General features: G+C 41.0%; 1 protein-coding gene across 1 annotated transcript in view; it reads left to right on the plus strand.

Moving 5' to 3' along the window:
* Positions 1–18,452, plus strand: part of KNTC1 (kinetochore associated 1) — a 101,729-nt gene that overhangs the window by 13,445 nt on the left and 69,832 nt on the right. The window contains exons 6-19 of the mRNA XM_050748220.1: positions 2,014–2,091; positions 3,566–3,600; positions 4,466–4,576; positions 6,484–6,577; positions 6,930–6,982; positions 7,801–7,916; positions 8,302–8,353; positions 8,907–8,909; positions 10,137–10,235; positions 11,721–11,764; positions 11,860–11,925; positions 12,022–12,097; positions 17,515–17,640; positions 17,731–17,820. Of these exons, the coding sequence (XP_050604177.1) occupies positions 2,014–2,091; positions 3,566–3,600; positions 4,466–4,576; positions 6,484–6,577; positions 6,930–6,982; positions 7,801–7,916; positions 8,302–8,353; positions 8,907–8,909; positions 10,137–10,235; positions 11,721–11,764; positions 11,860–11,925; positions 12,022–12,097; positions 17,515–17,640; positions 17,731–17,820 (1,043 nt within the window). The remainder of the gene's footprint in view (positions 1–2,013; positions 2,092–3,565; positions 3,601–4,465; positions 4,577–6,483; positions 6,578–6,929; positions 6,983–7,800; positions 7,917–8,301; positions 8,354–8,906; positions 8,910–10,136; positions 10,236–11,720; positions 11,765–11,859; positions 11,926–12,021; positions 12,098–17,514; positions 17,641–17,730; positions 17,821–18,452) is intronic.

Genomic DNA, 18,452 nt, shown 5'->3' on the forward strand with positions numbered 1-18,452 from the left:
GGAGTACAATGGCACGACCTCAGCTCACTGAAACCACGCCTGGCTAATTTTTTGTTTTTAATAGAGACGGGGTTTCACCGTGTTGGCCAGGCTGGTCTCGAACTCCTGACCTCAGGTGATCCGCCCGCCTCAGGTGATCCGCCTGTGAGCCACTGTGCCCGGCCTTTTCTGTATTTTTTTATACATTTTTTCCTATCAATGCAATTAATATTGTAAGAAACAATTTTTATATTTTAGCTCTTTTTAGAGGTTTAAACATATACTTTTCCTAAATATAATATTCTAAACTTGTTTCTACAGTTTTGAGATTTCTATAGGTTACCAAGGAGACATTATATTCTTTTAAAATGTGTTTCTGGGCTTCAGTATATTTATTATATTTTTACTTCAACAAATGTTAACTGGGCCTTAATTTATTTTGATATATCTGAGATTTTTTTTTTCTGGCACATGAAGTTTGTTATTTTAATAAAAGTTTCAAAAGAAGTTAACAATGTTTTTTGCGAATAAGTTACTAGTTCTTTGTAAATAAGTTTTATCTGTAACATTACTATATTTAATTATTAGAATTTAAATGAGCAGGCTGTGTGTGGTGGCTCACATCTGTAATCCTAGCATTTTAGGAGACTGAGGTGGGAGCATCGCTTGAGTCTAGGAGCTCGAAACCAGCCTGGATAACATAGAGAGACCTCCACCTCTACAAAAAATAAAAAATTAGCCAGATGTGTTGGTGCGTGTAGTCCCACCTTCTCAGGAGGCTGAGTTGGGAGGATCTCTTGGGCCTGGAGGTTGCGGCTGCAGTGAGCTGTGGTCATGCCATTGCACTCCAGCCTGGGAGATAGATTGAGACCCTGTCTCAAAAAAAAAAAAAAACTTCACATTGACATATTTTTAAGGTAGTTCCAGATACTGTTTGTGCGTGCGTGCGTGCGTGCATGCGTGCCTGCCTGCCTGCCTGCCTGCCTTCCTTCCTTCCTTCCTTCCTTCCTCTTTCTCTATTTTTTTTTTTTTTTCTGAGATGGAGTTCCACTCTATTGCCCAGGCTGGAATGTAGCGGTGCAATTTCGACTCACTGCAACCTCTGCCATCCAGGTTCAAGCAGTTCTCCTGCCTCAGCCTCCTGAGTAGCTGGGACTACAGGTGCACACCCCCACACCCAGCTAATTTTTGTATTTCTAGTAGAGACAGGGTTTCACCATGTTGGTCAGGCTGGTCTCGAGTTCCTGACCTTATGATCCACCTGCCTTGGCCTCCCAAAGTGTTGGCATTACAGGCGTGAGCCACTGCGCCCCGCCTCTTTCTCTCTTTATTTCTCTCTTTGTTCAAAAGCCACATTCAAACAGACGCTGGTTTAAATTTTTTTTTTTTTTTTTTTTGAGACGGAGTCACACGCTGTTGCCCAGGCTGGAGTGCAGTGGCGCGATCTCGGCTCACTGCAAGCTCCGCCTCCCGGGTTCCCGCCATTCTCCTGCCTCAGCCTCCCGAGTAGCTGGGACTACAGGCGCCCGCCACTGCGCCCGGCTAATTTTTTTTTTGTATTTTTAGTAGAGACGGGGTTTCACTGTGGTCTCGATCTCCTGACCTTGTGATCCGCCCGCCTCGGCCTCCCAAAGTGCTGGGATTACAGGCTTGAGCCACCGCGCCCGGCCAACTGGTTTAAATTTTATATCCATGTGCCTTTTAAAGTAACTGATTCCCGGCCATGTGCAGTGGCTTTCACCTGTAATCCCAGCACTTTGGGAGGCTGAGGCAAGTGGATCTCAAGGTCAAGAGATCGAGACCATCCTGGCCAACATGGTGAAACTCTGTCTCTACTAAAAATACAAAAATTAGCTGGGCGTGGTGGTGCACGCCTGTACTCCCAGCTACTCGGGAGGCTGAGGCAGGAGAATCGCTTGCACCCTAGAGGCAGAGGTTGCAGTGAGCCGAGATTGCACCACTGCACTCCAGCCTGGCGGCAGAATGAGACTCCATCTCAAAAAAAAGAAACTGATTCTGATTTTATTTCAATAGGTACCTATTACATGCTACTTCTTACATACAGTGGATTTTTTTGTATTACAAACCTTCAGCTTTTAAAAATTCAACAAGGTAAGTAATACATTATATTTTTATTATTGATTTGCAGCAATATTTACTAGTTTTATTAATTTAGTAATTAGTAAAATTTTAAGTACTCTCTTTAAGCTTATTTTATCTTAATTGTATTTAGTTATAATTGAGCATACTTTTAAGTATTCAGAGTACACTTATTCTCCTCTATTAGAGCTGGAACAGTATTTGAAGAAATGTAATTTTGGTATGGCCTTCAAGGAGCTTAGTTGGGGAGAAAAGCTTCAACAGTTTAGTTGGGAAAGACAAGACATTTGCTAGAACAATAATAAATGCTTTTTAATGTGGTGAATGAACCTGGAAATGGAAATGACTATGTAGTGTTAGTAGTGCAGAACAGGGCGGGCGCAGTGGCTCATGCCTATAATCCCAGCATTTTGGGAGGCCAAGGCGGGCAGATCACCTGAGGTTGGGAGTGCAAGACCAGCCTGACCAACATGGAGAAACCCTGTCTCTACTAAAAATACAAAATTAGCCAGGCAGGGTGGCAGGCGCCTGTAATCCCAGCTACTCGGGAGGCTGAGGCAGGAGAATTGCTTGAACCCAGGAGGCAGAGGTATGGTGAGCTGAGATCACGCCATAGCACTCCAGTCTGGGCAGCAAGAGAGAAACTCTGTCTCAAAAGAAAAATATATATAGTGCAGAACAATAATGTAAAATATGTTTTAAGCTAGTAGTCTGGACCATTTATCCCTCTGAGCCAAGTGAAAGTGTTTGAGGAATGGATTTGGAACAGGTATATAATATTTTATTTTATTTTATTTTATTTATTTATTTATTTTTGAGATGGAGTCTCGCTCTGTTGCCTAGGCTCGAGTGCAGTGGTGCAATATCGGCTCACTGCAACCTCCACTTCCCAGGATCAAGTGATTCTTGTGCCTCAGTCTCCCAAGTAACTGGGATTACAGGTGTGCACAACCACACCTGGCTAAGTTTTATATTTTTACTAGAGGCGAGGTTTCACCATGTTGGCCAGGCTGGTCTCCAACTCCTCCTTGTCAAGTGATCTACCAGTCTCGGCCTCCCAAAGTGCTAGGATTATAGGCATGAGTCACTGCGCCCAGCCTAAGTGACATTTTAAAAATATTGACTTGCCAGGCCTGTGCTAGGTCTTGGGTATATGACAAGATTGAAGATTTGTTTTCCATAGCTTAATGATAGAGCTAGAAAAGTAAGAGCTATTCCAAACAGTGAGAAGTGCAGGAGCATTGGAGTAGGGAGAAGATCCCCTTAGTAGGAAGAGAGGTGGTAAGGGTAAGTATGGAGAGGTACTGGCTGGTCCCCTAAATCTAACATGTCACAGTTTGCGTATTTTGGTCAGGGGCAAAACTTGATTCTCACCAGTGTTCTTTGAACTAGATTGTATTTAATTTCACCTTGACACAAAAGAGGTGACTTGTATTGTTTTATAGATTAATATTATACATTTAGCCTGCTTTCTTTTTTAATGCAGCGATTGAGAATGTAGACTTCAGTACAGCAAAAAAGGTAAGAAAATAAATCCATAGTGTCCTCTTAAAAAAATTACATTTAATGTAAATGTAGTAGTGTTTCTTTTTTTTTTTTTTTTTTTTTTTTTGAGACGGAGTCTCGCTCTGCCGCCCGTGCTGGAGTGCAGTGGCCGGATCTCAGCTCACTGCAAGCTCCGCCTCCCGGGTTCCCGCCATTCTCCTGCCTCAGCCTCCCGAGTAGCTGGGACTACAGGCGCCGCCACCTCGCCCGGCTATTTTTTTTGTATTTTTTTAATAGAGACGGGGTTTCACCGTGTTAGCCAGGATGGTCTCGATCTCCTGACCTCGTGATCCGCCCGTCTCGGCCTCCCAAAGTGCTGGGATTACAGGCTTGAGCCACCGCGCCCGGCCTGTAGTAGTGTTTCTGTATATAATTAGTCTACTTCTTGATATTTTAGAAATTATTATGATACAACATTTTAATAACATTTCTACTTAAAAATACATTTAGGCTGGGCGCAGTGGCTCATGCCTGTAATCCCAGCACTTTGGGAGGCTGAGGGGGCGGATCACCTGAGGTCGGGAGTTTGAGACCAGTCTGACCAACATGGAGAAACCCCATCTCTACTAAAAAACATAAAATTAGCCATGGGGTGGTGACGCATGCCTGTACTCCCAGCTACTCGGGAGGCTGAGGCAGGGAATTGCTTGAACCTGGGAGGCAGAGGTTGCGGTAAGCCGAGATTGTGCCATTGCACTCCAGCCTGGGCAATAACAGCAAAACTCTGTCACAAAAAAAAAAAAAAGATTTATAACTGATTGATATAAACTGATTTTAGTGATTTTGTGGAGCATAAATATGTATTATATATATGACATTCTTGTTGTTTTTAATTTTGCAGTTACAAGGACAAATCAAGTCCAGTTTTATTTCTACTGAAAATTATCATACTCTTGGTTGTCTCGGTCTTGTGGCTGGAGATTTAGCAAGTGAAGTTCCTGTGATAATTGGGGTAATTGTTTTTCTAAAGTTTTGTTTTTTTGTTGCCTGAAGCGTTTTCTCACGAAAATGTTATTGTTTTGGTTAAATTGCAAAATAATGTGTAACATATAACCGAAACAAGGAAATTATAATATTAAGGTAATTAAAAATAACTCAATAAATAAATTTCTGTCTTGGAAAAAATATTGCATCTTTACCTAATCTTTACCTGAAGTATAGCATTTTTTTTTCAATTATGAGAGCAGACAAAAACGACAGAAAACAAAACCAAAAATTCCATTGTTATAGTACCTGTGACTTTGTCACTGATGGAAAAACAGCACATTATTGCAGCTATCTTGAAATAAATATTTACACACCACTACTTCAAAATTATGGTTATCATACTTTTTCTAATAGGAAGTGTAATTACTACTGGTGACATACTCACAGGGACTGCTGATTCTACTGCTTTTTGTTTTTTGGGGTTTTCGTGGCCTACATTCGTAAGTGAAAGAAATTCTGTTTCAGATGGAGATTAGAGAAAATAAAGATGTAAATTTTTTACCCATCCAGCTTCACAGATCCCTTGAATCTTGAAATTCAAGTCAGGTTAAGAACCTTAGTGTTAGAGAATGGTCCTAAAAGAGTAAAGTGTCTTTGATGTAATCTCTGCCTCCTAAGTGATTCTACGTTATTCTTAGTCTTGGTTAGCTAGGCTACTTGCAAGTTTTGTTATTAGTGAAATGGGAACGTGGACAAGCATGCACATAGAAAAGCACAATTCATTCACAACCATTGGCATGTATACCTTGTGTATAATGTCTTATATCTCATGTTACACGTAAAAAGTAACGTTTCATTATTGGTATGCCACTTCCAATAACTGTGATCATAATTTCTTTGAATTTTGGAGGAAAACACCTAATGTTATATTCAAAGATTAGGCAAAAACTCAGTATAATTACAACATTTACAACATTTTTACTTGCCAAATTTATATATTAAGTAGTAGTCAGCTGCGTGCCATGGCATGCACCTATGGTCCCAGCTACTTGGGAAGCTGAGGCAGAAGAATTGCTTGAGCCCAGGAGTATGAGGCTGCAGTAGCTCTGATCGCACTTATGATCACGCCACTTCACTGTAGCCTGGTAACACAGTGAGATCCCGTCTCTAAAAAAAGAAGAAACAAAACAGAGAGAAAAGAAGCAGTCATATTTCCATATCGTGCATATCTAATTTAACATTTCACCAGGGTTTCAAATAATTTAAAATTAATATTTATAAAATTTTTTCCAATTATTTGTGGTATTTTAATGAAAATACTTATCAAAGACTATATTTTAATCATAATCCTGGAAGAGGTCTTAAAAGTTCACTGCGTGTCTTTAGTGCTAGTTGCCTAAATATGCTCATTAAATATTTGTGTGAAGGCTGGCATAGTGGCTCATGCCTATAATCCCAGCACTTTGAGAGGCTGAGGTGGGAGGATTGCTTGAGCCCAGGAGGTTGAGACCAGTCTCAGCAACATAGGGAGACCCTGTCTCTACAACAAATAGTAAATTAGCCAGGTGTGGTGATGCTCACCTGTAGTCCCAACTACTGGGGAGGCTGAGGTGGGAGGATCGCTTGAGTCCAGGAGTTTGAGGCTGCAGTGAGCTGTGATCACTGCCCTCCAGCCTGGGCAATGGAGTGAGACCCTGTCTCAAATTAGTAAAAAAAAAAAAAAAAAAGTTGTAATAACCATGAATTCCAATAGTACACTGTTTTTTTCATTCTCTTCTGAAATCAAGAGAGGAACTGGAAGATGAAACCTAGTTAGAATATATAAATATATTTTAAAGTTAATAACCTATAAAACTTACATGTTTCTACTTTGAGGAAGGCTCAGGTCTAAGAATGAAATTTGCAGTTGATGTGCTGTGTTCGTTTTTCCAGGGAACTGGCAATTGTGCATTCTCAAAATGGGAACCAGATTTTTCCAAGAATGGAATGACAGTTAAGAACCTTATTGATGCAGAGATTATTAAAGGTAAAATAAGTTAATGACACTATTTTAGACAATTATTGGTGAGTTTTAATTTTTATGTCAGTGTACTTAGGCTGACATATGGGTCATTTTACCCTACCACTCTTTGAAACAAGCCAGAATAGTTTGATGGTTGTTCACATACAGGACAGTTCTTGACATGTTACAGCTGTTAGTCTTCATTTTGGGAGGTTTTACATTTTAGTAATCACCTAACAGAAATAGAGGCAGAAATAAAAGAAAATAGGACCTAGTAGTTATATAGTTCTGCCTTTCTGTGAATATGTTAATTTACTATTTAGATATATGAAATATTGAAATAAAATCCTTAGACATCTTATTTTCTCTTTTGTAGGTGCAAAGAAGTTCCAGCTAATAGACAATCTACTTTTTGTTCTTGATACTGATGTATGTTTCTTGTTTCTCCTTCAATGTTTTTACTTGATATCATGTTTTACAACAAAAATGTTGTCAGATTTACAAAGACAAGGGTTTTAGCTAGGGTGGATTACTATCTTGTGTACTGTGGTTTATTTCAGTATATGTACCAAAAAAAGTTGATCCTGAAATGTAAATTTTTTTGTTTTGAAACAGAGTTTCGCTCTTGTCGCCCAGGCTGGAGCACAATGGTGCGATCTTGGCTCACTGCCACCTCCACCTTCTGGGTTCAAACAATTCTCCTGCCTCAGCCTCCCGAGTATCTGGGATTACAGGCTCCCACCACCACGCCCGGCTAATTTTTTGTATTTTTAGTAGAGACGGGGTTTCACCATGCTGGCCAGGCTGGTCTTGAATTCCTGACCTCAGGTGATGCACCCACCTCGGCCTCCCAAAGTGCTGGGATTGCAGACGTGAGCCATTGCGCCTGGCCTGAGATGTAAATTTGTAATCATTAAGACATGTAGGTTAGGCACGGTGGCTCACGCCTGTAATCCCAGCACTTTGGGAGGCCGAGGTGGGTAGATCACCTGAGGTCCGGAGTTCGAGACCAGCCTGGCCAGCATGGTGAAACCCCGTCTCTACTAAAAATACAAAAAATTAGCCGGGCTTGGTGGTGGGTGCCAGTAATCCCAGCTACTCGGAAGGCTGAGGCAGGAGAATCACTTGAACCCAGGAGGCGGAGGTTGCAGTGAGCCGAGATCACACCATTCTGCTCCAGCCTGGGCGACAAGAGCGAAACTCTGTCTCAAAACAAAATACATGTAAATGAAATGTCTCTATTGCAGAACGTGCTGAGTTTATGGGATATTTACACTTTAACTCCTGTATGGAACTGGCCCTCTCTTAACGTAGAAGAGTTTCTTCTTACTACAGAAGCAGATTCTCCTTCATCAGTTACATGGTATGTTATGGCTATGGCTAGTAGTCATTATTAGCACCAGGTTTCTTGTCTGGTTTTGTTCAGATCATTTATTATGTTTTATGTTCTAAGCAACATTGTGAAACAGTCTGACAGAGTAAAGACCAATTTGTTGTTTGCAAAATTCACTGGGAACAGGCAATAGGAACCTTCAAGTGATTGTGTTAGAAACTGTGTCAGTCTGGGCATAAACGTGCAGAAATGGAATACAGTGTCTATTACATTTTATTTTTTACGGAAGAGTGTTACTTTAACTTAGTTTATATCTTGTAATTGGCAAAGCGTACTTTTTTAAATTGATAGATAATGTATGTTTTTATTGTGTAAAAGCTTACTTGAATTATTTAAAGCTTCTTTTCTCTTTTAGGCAAGGAATTACAAATCTCAAATTAATAGCTCTGACAGCTACAGCTAATAAGGTATTGGAAAATTTTATTTCGTGCTTGTCTATATTATGTGTCAGAAAAAGCATTAGCGAATACAAAAGTAGATGTTAAATAATACAGCATATTAGCTCTTAGTTCACACGAAACCTAACAATCAGAAATAATCCTGCAGAACTCTTTTTTTTCCCCATTTAAAGCAAAAAGCTATAAATCTTGTCTCCATATTTTAAATGGAGCACTTCAGGAACCAAAAATGCCCATAGCAAAGTGTTTATTTTATTTTATTATTATTATTTTTTTTGAGATGGGGTCTCACACTGTCCCCCTGGCTGCAGTGCTATGGCACAATCTCGGCTCGCTGCAACCCCTCGCCCCCTGGGTTCAAACAATTCTCCTGCTTCAGCCTCCCAAGTAGCTGGGATTACAGGCACCTGCCACCACGCCCAGCTAATTTTTGTATTTTTAGTAGAGGCAGGGTTTCGCCATTTTGACCAGGCTTGTCTCAGTCTCCTAACCTCGTGATTTGCCCACCTCAGCCTCCCAAAGTGCTGGGATTACAGGTGTGAGCCACTGTGCCTGGCCCAAGAAAGTGTTTATTAGAGTGACTCTTACATAGTTCTGGCACTGAGGAATTATATTCACCTTAAATACAAACTGTAGAATGGACTTCAGGTATATGTATGGATTTTCATTCAACATATTTGGAGTATGGGGTAGAACATTATTTCATATGTGACATTTAAATCATACAGTAACAAGCTGGGTGCGGTGGCTCACACCTGTAATCCCGGCACTTTGGGAGGCCAAGGTGGGTGGATCACTTGAGGTCAGGAGTTTGAGACCAGCCTGGACAACATGGTGAAACCCAGTCTCTACTAAAAATATAAAAAATTAGCCGGGTATGGTGGCGTGCACCTATAATTCCAGTTACTCAAGAGGCTGGGACAGGAGAATCACTGGAACCCTGGAGGCAGAGGTTGCAGTAAGCCGAGAGCGAGCCATTGTACTCCAGCCTGGGCAACAAGAGCGAAACTCCATCTCAAAAAAAAGTAAAATAAAATAAGTCATACAGTAACAGGCTTACTTATAAATGCTTATTTTTTGCATTTAGCTTTGTACTGTGTGTTTTATTTATTTATTTAGAGACAGTCTCACTCTTTCACCCAGGCTGGAGTGCAGTGGTGCAATCTCGGCTTACCGCAATGTCTTCCTCCCGGGTTCAAGCAATTCTCCTGCCTCAGCCTCCCAAGTAGCTGGGATTACAGACGTGCACCACTACATTCCAGCTAAATTTTTTGGTAGTTTTTGGTAGAGATGGGGTTTCACCATGTTGGCTAGGCTGGTCTCCAACTCCTGACCTCAAGTGATCTGCCTGCCTCAGCCTCCCAAAGTGCTCCCATGTGTTTTTTTTTTTTTTTTTTTTTTTTTTTTTTTGAGATGGAGTCTCACTCTGTCGCCCAGGCTGGAGTGCAGTGGTGTAATCTTGGCTTATTACAACCTCCGCCTCCTGGGTTCCAGAGATTCTCCTGCCTCAGCCTCCCCGGTAGCTGTGATTACAGAGGCACGCTGCCACACCCGGCTAATGTTTTGTATTTTAGTAGAGATGGGGTTTCACCGTGTTGCCCAGGCTGGTCTCAAACTCCAGAGCTCCGGCAATCCGCCTGCCTCAGCCTCCCAAAGTGCTGGGATTGTAGGCATGAGCCACCGCGCCCAGCCGCTCCCATGTGTTTTAATCTGCTCTTAGTTGTGAAGTGCTGTTTTGTGCTTGCAGGTTTAAATTGATCTGCTAAATTAATTGCTCTGCTGTTTTTCTTAGATGAAAAACCTCATGGTTTATTCATTACCTACAATGGAAATATTATATTCTTTGGAAGTATCTAGTGTTTCTTCTCTGGTCCAAACAGGAATTAGCACAGTAAGTTTATTTGCATTTTAAACTATTCTTTTAACTACTTTTTTCTTTATCTAGTATCTAATCAGGGATCATTAAAAGCCTTAATAATTAAGCTAAGCATTAGTGGAACCTAGTGGAAACCTGGATAAATTTCAAGTTTATAACTATATTTATTAATAGAGATCCTTGAATATACTTACTTGATAGTCTAAGGTTAGTCATCATATTAAAAAAGAGAGAAAAAAAAATCAGTCATCTGCTTATTCTTCTTTCTTGTGTCGCTATAGGAGGTATAGATGATAACGGGAGATGGAGACTTGCTGTTACATATTTATGTAACTAATTTTCATATTTATGTAACTAATTTACATATTTTAAAAAATATTTTACCACGTTTGTTTAATTTCTTTTTACATACACACTATAGTTTTCCAAACTTTGGAAGTTACTTGTAGACATCATGACCTGTCATGCCTAAATCTTCAGCAGGTATCTTCTAAAAATAAGGGACTTCTTCTACAATGCAATTATCACACTCAGAAAATGTAACATAAATACATTACTATTTATTATAAACTCTTCTAGGTTCAAATTTTACCAGTTCGGCCAATTACTTTAAAGCTATTTTGTTTTTCCTTATTCATGATCTAATCAAGGATCACTCATCAAATTTAGTTCTCTATGTGTTTTTGTTGTTGTTGAGACAGGGTCTTGCTCTGTTGCCCAAGTTGTAGTACAGTTGCTCGATCATAGCTCACTACAGCTGCCAACTCCTGCGCTCAAGTGATCTTCCTGCCTCAGCCTCCTGAGTAGCTGGGACTACAGGTGTGCACCACCACCTGGCTAATTTGTATATTTTTTGTAGAGAGGGGGTCTCACTATGTTTCCTAGGTTAGACTCAAGCTCCTGAGCTCAAGTGAGCTTCTTGACTCAGCTCCCCAAAGTGCTGGGATTACACGTGTGAGCCATTGCATCCAGTCCATTTTTTGTCTTTTAAGACATTGACATTTTTGAAGAGTCCCAACCCTGTGGTTTTGCAGAATGTTTCTCTATTTGGATTTGATTGTTTCATCATGATTAGATTCATGTTAAGCTTTGTTGGCACGAATACTGCGCAGGTAACACTATTTTCTAACCACATCACATTAAGGGGCTCAGGGTATCCATTTGTCCTGTTATGGGTGATTTTAAATGTGATCATGTGGTTAAGGCAGTTCTGTCAGATTTCTCCATTTGTAAAGTGTTTTTCCCTTAATAGTAAGTAACCTGTGTGATATTATTTTGAGTCTATGGGATTTATCTTTCCTAGCCATTTTTTTCCCAGTGTTTGTTTTTTCCTTAAATTTTTGTGGCTACATAGTAGGTATATATATTTATGGGATACCCAGTTGTTTTAAAATCCCTTGATGGATAATTCGTGCCTGAATTATCGGTAGTTACTCTAGTAATTATAAAATGCATTGCTCTTATATTGGAATTTTAATCATGTTTTTATTGTTATTGTAGGATACCATATACCTTTTAGAAGGAGTTTGCAAAAATGATCCAAAGTAGGTCATGTTTTAGCATGTTAAGTCATAGTTACATTAAATTTTATATATTAATGTTAAAAGACAAGCGCATTTATAGTGAAATTTTTTTCCAGATTGTCTGAAGACTCAGTCTCTGTGTTGGTACTCAGATGTCTTACAGAAGCTTTACCAGAAAACAGGTAACTTCTCATTTTTTTTAAGCTTTACCCTTTAGTGAATAACTTAAATTACCTGACTAATAAGCATTTAACAAAATTTCTTTTCCATCTTATCAGATTGAGTCGGTTACTTCACAAACACAGATTTGCTGAAGCTGAGAGTTTTGCCATTCAGTTTGGACTGGATGTTGAGGTAATCATTCATGTATTCATTTGTTCACCAAACAAGCATTTCGTCATGTGCTAGAGGCTGAGGGGACAGACATGTAATACATAATTGGAATTTAGTGTGATTAAGGCTGTAATAAAGATATGACTGAAGTTGATTAGAAATTCAGAGGAAAGAGTGACCCATAGTGGGCCAGAAAGATGTTACTGAGGAGATCGTTTTCAGGCCAGGTCTTTTTTTTTTTTTTTTTTTTTTTTTTGAGACGGAGTCTTGCTCTACTGCCTAGACTGGAGTGCAGTGGTGCAGTCTCAGCCCACTGCAACCTCTGCCTCCTGGGTTCAAGCGATTCTCCGGCCTCAGCCTCCCGAGTAGCTGGGATTACAGGCATGTACCACCATGCCCGGTTAATTTTTGTATTTTTAGTAAAGATGGGGTTTCACCATGTTGGCCAGGCTGGCCTTGAACTCCTAACCTCGTGATCTGCCTGCCTTGGTCTCCCAGAGTGCTGGGATTACAGGCGTGAGCCACTGGGCCTGGCCTCAGGTCAGGTCTTAAAGGTGTTCCAGACAGACCAGGGAGGGGAAGGGATTCTGGGTACAAGGTCAGCGTGGATAGAATGAGGGGGACTTGTGATGCTTCAGGAACTCCTACTGATTAGGTGGGACTAGAATATAGGTTATATGGGCAGCAGAGAAAAAGAAGATGATGATGCAGAAGTAGGGACCTCTGTCACCCAGGCTGGAGTACAGTGGGGCGATCATAGCTTACCGCAGCCTTGACCTTCCGGGCTCAAGTGATTCTCCTGCCTCAGCCTCCCAAGCGGCTGGGACTATAGGTACATACCACCATGACCAACTAATTTTTAAATTTTTTGTCGAGACAAGGTTCATTGCCCTGAAGCAGGGCAACGAAGTACAGATATAGTTGAGAGAGAAGGCTGATAAGAGAAGAATATAGGCCTGGTGTGGCGGCTCACTCCTTTAATTCCAGCACTTTGGGAGGCTGAGGCGGGCAGATAACCTGGGATCAGGCATTTAAGACCAGCCTGGGCAATATGGCGAAACCTAAAAATACTACACTGGCAATACAAAAATTAGCCAAGTGTAATGGCACATGCCTGTAGTCCCAGCTACTCGGGAGGCTGAGGCAGGAGAATCGCTTGAAACGGGGAGGTGGAGGTTACAGTGAGCCGAGATCACACCACTGCACTCTATCCTGGGCAACACAGCAAGACTCTGTCTCAGAAAAAAAAAAAAAAGAGAGAGAGAGGAATATGGTGGGTAGAATCAGCAGGACTTAGTAATCAAATGGAAGGAAGGGCAGGGGACTTGAGGTTGACTTGCTGGACTCTGGCTCAGCATACACATTGAGTGACGATGGCATGACCTGAAATGAGGAGTATGTGTGGAAGAGCAGGTTAGGGATAAAAGATGAAAAGTTCTGCTTTATGCAAATTGGGTGTGAGCTGAGCACAGTGGTGCATGCTTGTAGTTCTAGCTACTCAGGAGGCTGAGGCAGGAGGATTGCTTGAGCCCAGGTGTTTCAGGCTATAATGCAGTAAGATTGGCCTGTTAATAGCCACTGCACCCCAGCCTAGGCATCATAGTGAGCCTCCTATCTCTAAATTAAAAAAAAAAAAAAAAGTGGATGTGAAGGGTCTGGTGAAATAAGGATGTCTGGTGGGAAGTTGAGGAGTGACCTACGCTACCTCTAAAGGTAGGAGACACCAGTGTAATGGCTCAGATGACTCCAGCAAATGCAGAGTGAAAATACATCTGAGGATGTGATGTGGGGCAGTAGCATATGAGGGATAGAGGAGGAAGGGCTGTACACATATTTGGGAAGAAACAAGGGAGGAAAACTGTAAGAATGTATGATTATGGAAGCCAAGGAAGCAGTAAGTTTTAAACATACTGGGGAGTGATCAGCAGTTTCAAATACTACAGAGAAGATCAAGTGTAAAAAAAAAATTGCTGTGAGAACACAGCAATTAGGTCATTGATAATCCTTGAAAAGTCAGTTTTGGGGGAAGTAATAAAAGAGAAAGCCTTATTGTAGTTGGTTAAAGAATTAATATTTACTAAGTGGGTGCTTGGTACTCATGTGCTTGTTTTAAAAATATAATGGTTTAAAACATACAGAATACTTCCTTAAAAATATATATTATATATATATATTTGTGTTTTTTGTAGAGACAGGGTTTTACCATGTTGGCCAGGCTGGTCTTGAATTCGTGACTGCAAGTGATCTACCTGCCTTAGCCTCCCAAGGTGCTGGGATTATAGGCATGAGCCACTGCGCCTGGCCAAAAAATTTATATTTATTTATATGTATATTTTGTAGAGACAGTCTTGCTATGTTGCCCAGGCTGGTCTTGAACTCCTGACCTCAAGTGATCCTCCCTCCTCGGCCTCCCAAAGTGCTGGGATTACAGGCGCGAGACACCATACCTAGCAAGAATAATTCTGTGTGTTGTTTAGAAATGCATACAAGTTAAGAGACAAAGTAATTAATGGAATAAGTACTAAATACAAGAATAACATACTTCTGCTTGGGGGAAGGAGGATGATGTATTTGGAAAGACAACAGTGGGATCTGAAACTATTGGTAACATCTGCTTTATTTTTAAGCTAAAGGTGATGAGTACATTATTATTATAGTATTTATAATTTACATTATTACCTTTTTGAACATCTGAAAGATTTTAGAAGTAATGTTTAAAAAGAGAGAACGGAGCAAAAAAACCAAACCAAAACAGAAAATCCATGAAAGAAATGAGGGGAATATTCATGAATGAAACTACTCTTTGTTATCATTTATAGTTTTCAGAACCAGAGAGTCCCTGTCAAAATTCGTATTGTGTCCATTGGAAACAGAACCTGAAATCTGAGTATTTCTGACTCTAACCTTTAAAGAACTTTTAGTAGGCTTAGAAAATTGGTTGTCTTTAAAAACCAGCTTCATGAGCTGGGTGGGCGTGGTGGTGTGCGCCTGTAGTCCCAGCTACTTGAGATGCTGAGGCAAGAGAATTGCTTGAGCCCGGGAGTTCCAGGCTGCAGTGAGCTGTGATTACACCACTGCGTTTTAGCCTGAGTGACAGAGCGAGACCTTGTCTCTAAACAGACAAATGAAATCGGCTCTGTCATTTTTGGACTGCATAATTTCAGACACATTACTTAACCTTTCTTGGGTCTCAGTTTTCTTGTTTGTAAAATGGGAATATTAGTACTTACCCTGTAGTGTCATGATGACATGTAAATGCTTAGTTCTTAGGTTATGATAATTTAAAAAGACAATTCATATAAATCTCTTTCTTCGGTTGATAAATAATCGTATATACTTGGCCGGGTACAGTGGCTTACCTTTGTAATCCCACACTTTGGGAGGTCAGGGTGGGTGGATTACTTGAGGCCAGGAGTTTAAGACCATCCTGGCCCACATGGCAAAACCCTGTTTCTACTAAAAATACAAATATTAGCTGAGCATGGTGGTGGATGCCTGTTGTCCCAGTTGCTTTGGAGGCTGAGGCAGGTGAATCGCTTGAATCAGAAGGCGGAGGTTGCAGTGAGCCAAGAATGCACTAGTGCACTCCAGCCTGGGTGACACAGCAAGACTGTCTCAAAAAGAAAAATAAGGGCTGGGCACGGTGGCTCACGCCTATAATCCCAGCACTTTGGGAGGCCCAGGCAGGCAGATCACGAGGTCGGGAGATCGAGACCATCCTGGCTAAAACGATGAAACTCCGTCTCTACTAAAAATACAAAAAATTAGCTGGGCGTGGTGGCAGGCACCTGTAGTCGCAGCTACTCAGGAGGCTGAGGCAGGAGAATCGCTTGAACCGGGGAGGCAGAGGTTGCAGTGAGCCGAGATCCTGCCGCTGCACTCCAGCCTGGGCAACAGAGCGAGACTCCATCGCAAAAAAATAAATAAAAAGAAAAAGAAAAACAAGAATAATTGTATATACTTTCGATGTGCAATATGGTGATTTTATACATTTACATTGTGCAGTGACTAAATCAAGCTAATTAACATAACTATCACCTCACTTATCTTTTTTTCTGGTGAGAACATTTAAAACCTACTCTTTTAGCAATTTTTTTATTTTTTTGAGACAGAGTCTTGCTCTGTCTTCCAAACTGGAGTGCAGTGGTGCGATTTTGGCTCACTACAACATCCACCTCCCAGGTTCGTGTGATTCTTGTGCCTCGGCCTCCTGAGTAGCTGGGATTACAGACGCGCACCACCATGCCTGGCTAATATTTTGTATTTTTAGTAGAGACGGGGTTTCGCCATGTTGCTCAAGCTGGTCTTGAACTCCTGAGCTCAGGAAATCCACCTGCCTCGGCCTCCCAAAATGCAAGCATTACAGGTGTCAGCCACCACGCCTGGCTCTTTTAGCAATTTTAAAATATACATTATTACTAACTACAGTCGTCACAGACCTCTGAAACTCATTCTTCCTTCTAACTGAAGCTTTGCAGCCTTGGAACAACATCTCTGTATCCCCTAGCCCCTTCCCCTGGGCTCTAGTTATCAACATTCTACTCTACTTTTTTTTTTTTTTTTTTGAGATGGAGTCTTGCTCTGTTGTGCAGTAGCACGATCTCTGCTCACTGCAACCTCCGCCTTTCAGGTTCAAGTAATTCTACCTCAGCCTCCCAAGTAGCTGGGATTACAGGCACCCACTACCATGCCCGGCTAAGTTTTGTATTTTTAGTAGAGACGGGGTTTCACCATATTGGCCAGGCTGGTCTCAAACTCCTGACCTCAAATAATCCTCTTGCCTCAACCTCCCAAAGTGCTGGGATTGCAGGCTTGAGCCGCCATGCCCAGCCTATACTCTCTACTTTTATGAGTTTTACTATTTTAAGATTTCACATGTGAGATCATATAGTATTTTTTTTATTGTGTCTGACTTATCTCACTTAGCGTAATGTCCTTCAGGTTTATCTATGTTGTTGTTGCAAATGACAGATTTTCCCTCTTTTTTTTTTTTTAAATAAGGTCTTACCATGTTGCCCAGGCTGGACTCGAACTCCTGGGCTCAAATGGTTGTCCTGCCTTGGCCTCTTGAGCAGGCTGGCACTACACCCAGCTTCTAGACTGAACAATATTTTATTGTGCAAATATACCACATTTTATTTATTCACTTATCTGTTGATGGATATTTAGATTCCATATCTTAGCTCATATAAAGCTCTTAGTAAGTGTACTGCTTGACACGTTTTGTAAGGACTCAACAGAAATGGTTCCTATACTTGCTAATAATCTGGTTCACCTCTCAGATATCTGAATGTTACTTTCTTTAAATCTTATTCCTGGAGCGCATGAGGATTCCCCTTTTTCATAGTAGTTTATTTCACTCAGCTTTCTCTGAGAATAAGCCATCCGCAGGTATTATTGTAGTTCACATTGCTTGATGTGGCATATTTATATTACAGCTTGTTTACAAGGTCAAGTCAAATCATATATTGGAGAAACTGGCATTGAGTTCTGTGGATGCCAGTGAACAGACTGAATGGCAACAACTTGTAGATGATGCTAAGGAAAATCTACATAAAATCCAGGTATGTTTTTCTTGTCACATACTAGAGTATTTAGACTGATGTGTTGATCAACGTTAGGTTGCCTTACTGTGTCTGGCATTTGTGAAACAGGATGATGAATTTGTGGTGAATTACTGCCTGAAGGCTCAGTGGATAACCTATGAAACGACTCAAGAGATGCTGAATTATGCCAAAACCAGGGTAGGTTCGTTTTTTTGTATTTTGGTTTTTGTGGGTGGGGGAGAATTTGTTTTAATCTCTCATAATCCTGCCTCAAATATATTTTTTTCTCCTATCCTCTGTGTGTATTATTAATAAAAAAGTTTTTATAACAGCTTAATGGAGATAATTCACATCCTATACAATTCACCCATTTAAAGTATACAGTTCAGTGGTTTTTAATATATTCCTTGAGTTGTGCAAGCATCATTAATGTCAATTTTAGAACTTTAAAATCTCCCCTAAAAGAATCTTTAGGGTCGGATGTGGTGGCTCACACCTTAATCCCAGCAATTTGTGAGGCTGAGGTGGGTGGATCACCTGAGGTCAGGAGCTCAAAACCAGCCTGGCCAACATGGTGAAACTCCATCTCTACTAAAAATATAAAAATTAGTTGGGCATGGTGGCACATGCCTGTAGTTCCAGCTACTAGGGAGGCTGAGGCACGAGAATTGCTGGAATCCGGGAGGTGGAGGCTGCGGTGAGCTGAATTTGCGCCACTGCTCTCCAGCCTGGGTGACAGAGCGAGACTTTGTCTCAAAAAATAAAATTAAGGCTGTGCGTGGTGGCTCAATCGTGTAATCCCAGCACTTTGGGAGGCCAAGTTGGGTGGA

Source organism: Macaca thibetana, chromosome 11 (genome assembly GCF_024542745.1).
Source record: "Macaca thibetana thibetana isolate TM-01 chromosome 11, ASM2454274v1, whole genome shotgun sequence".
NCBI lineage: Eukaryota > Metazoa > Chordata > Mammalia > Primates > Cercopithecidae > Macaca > Macaca thibetana.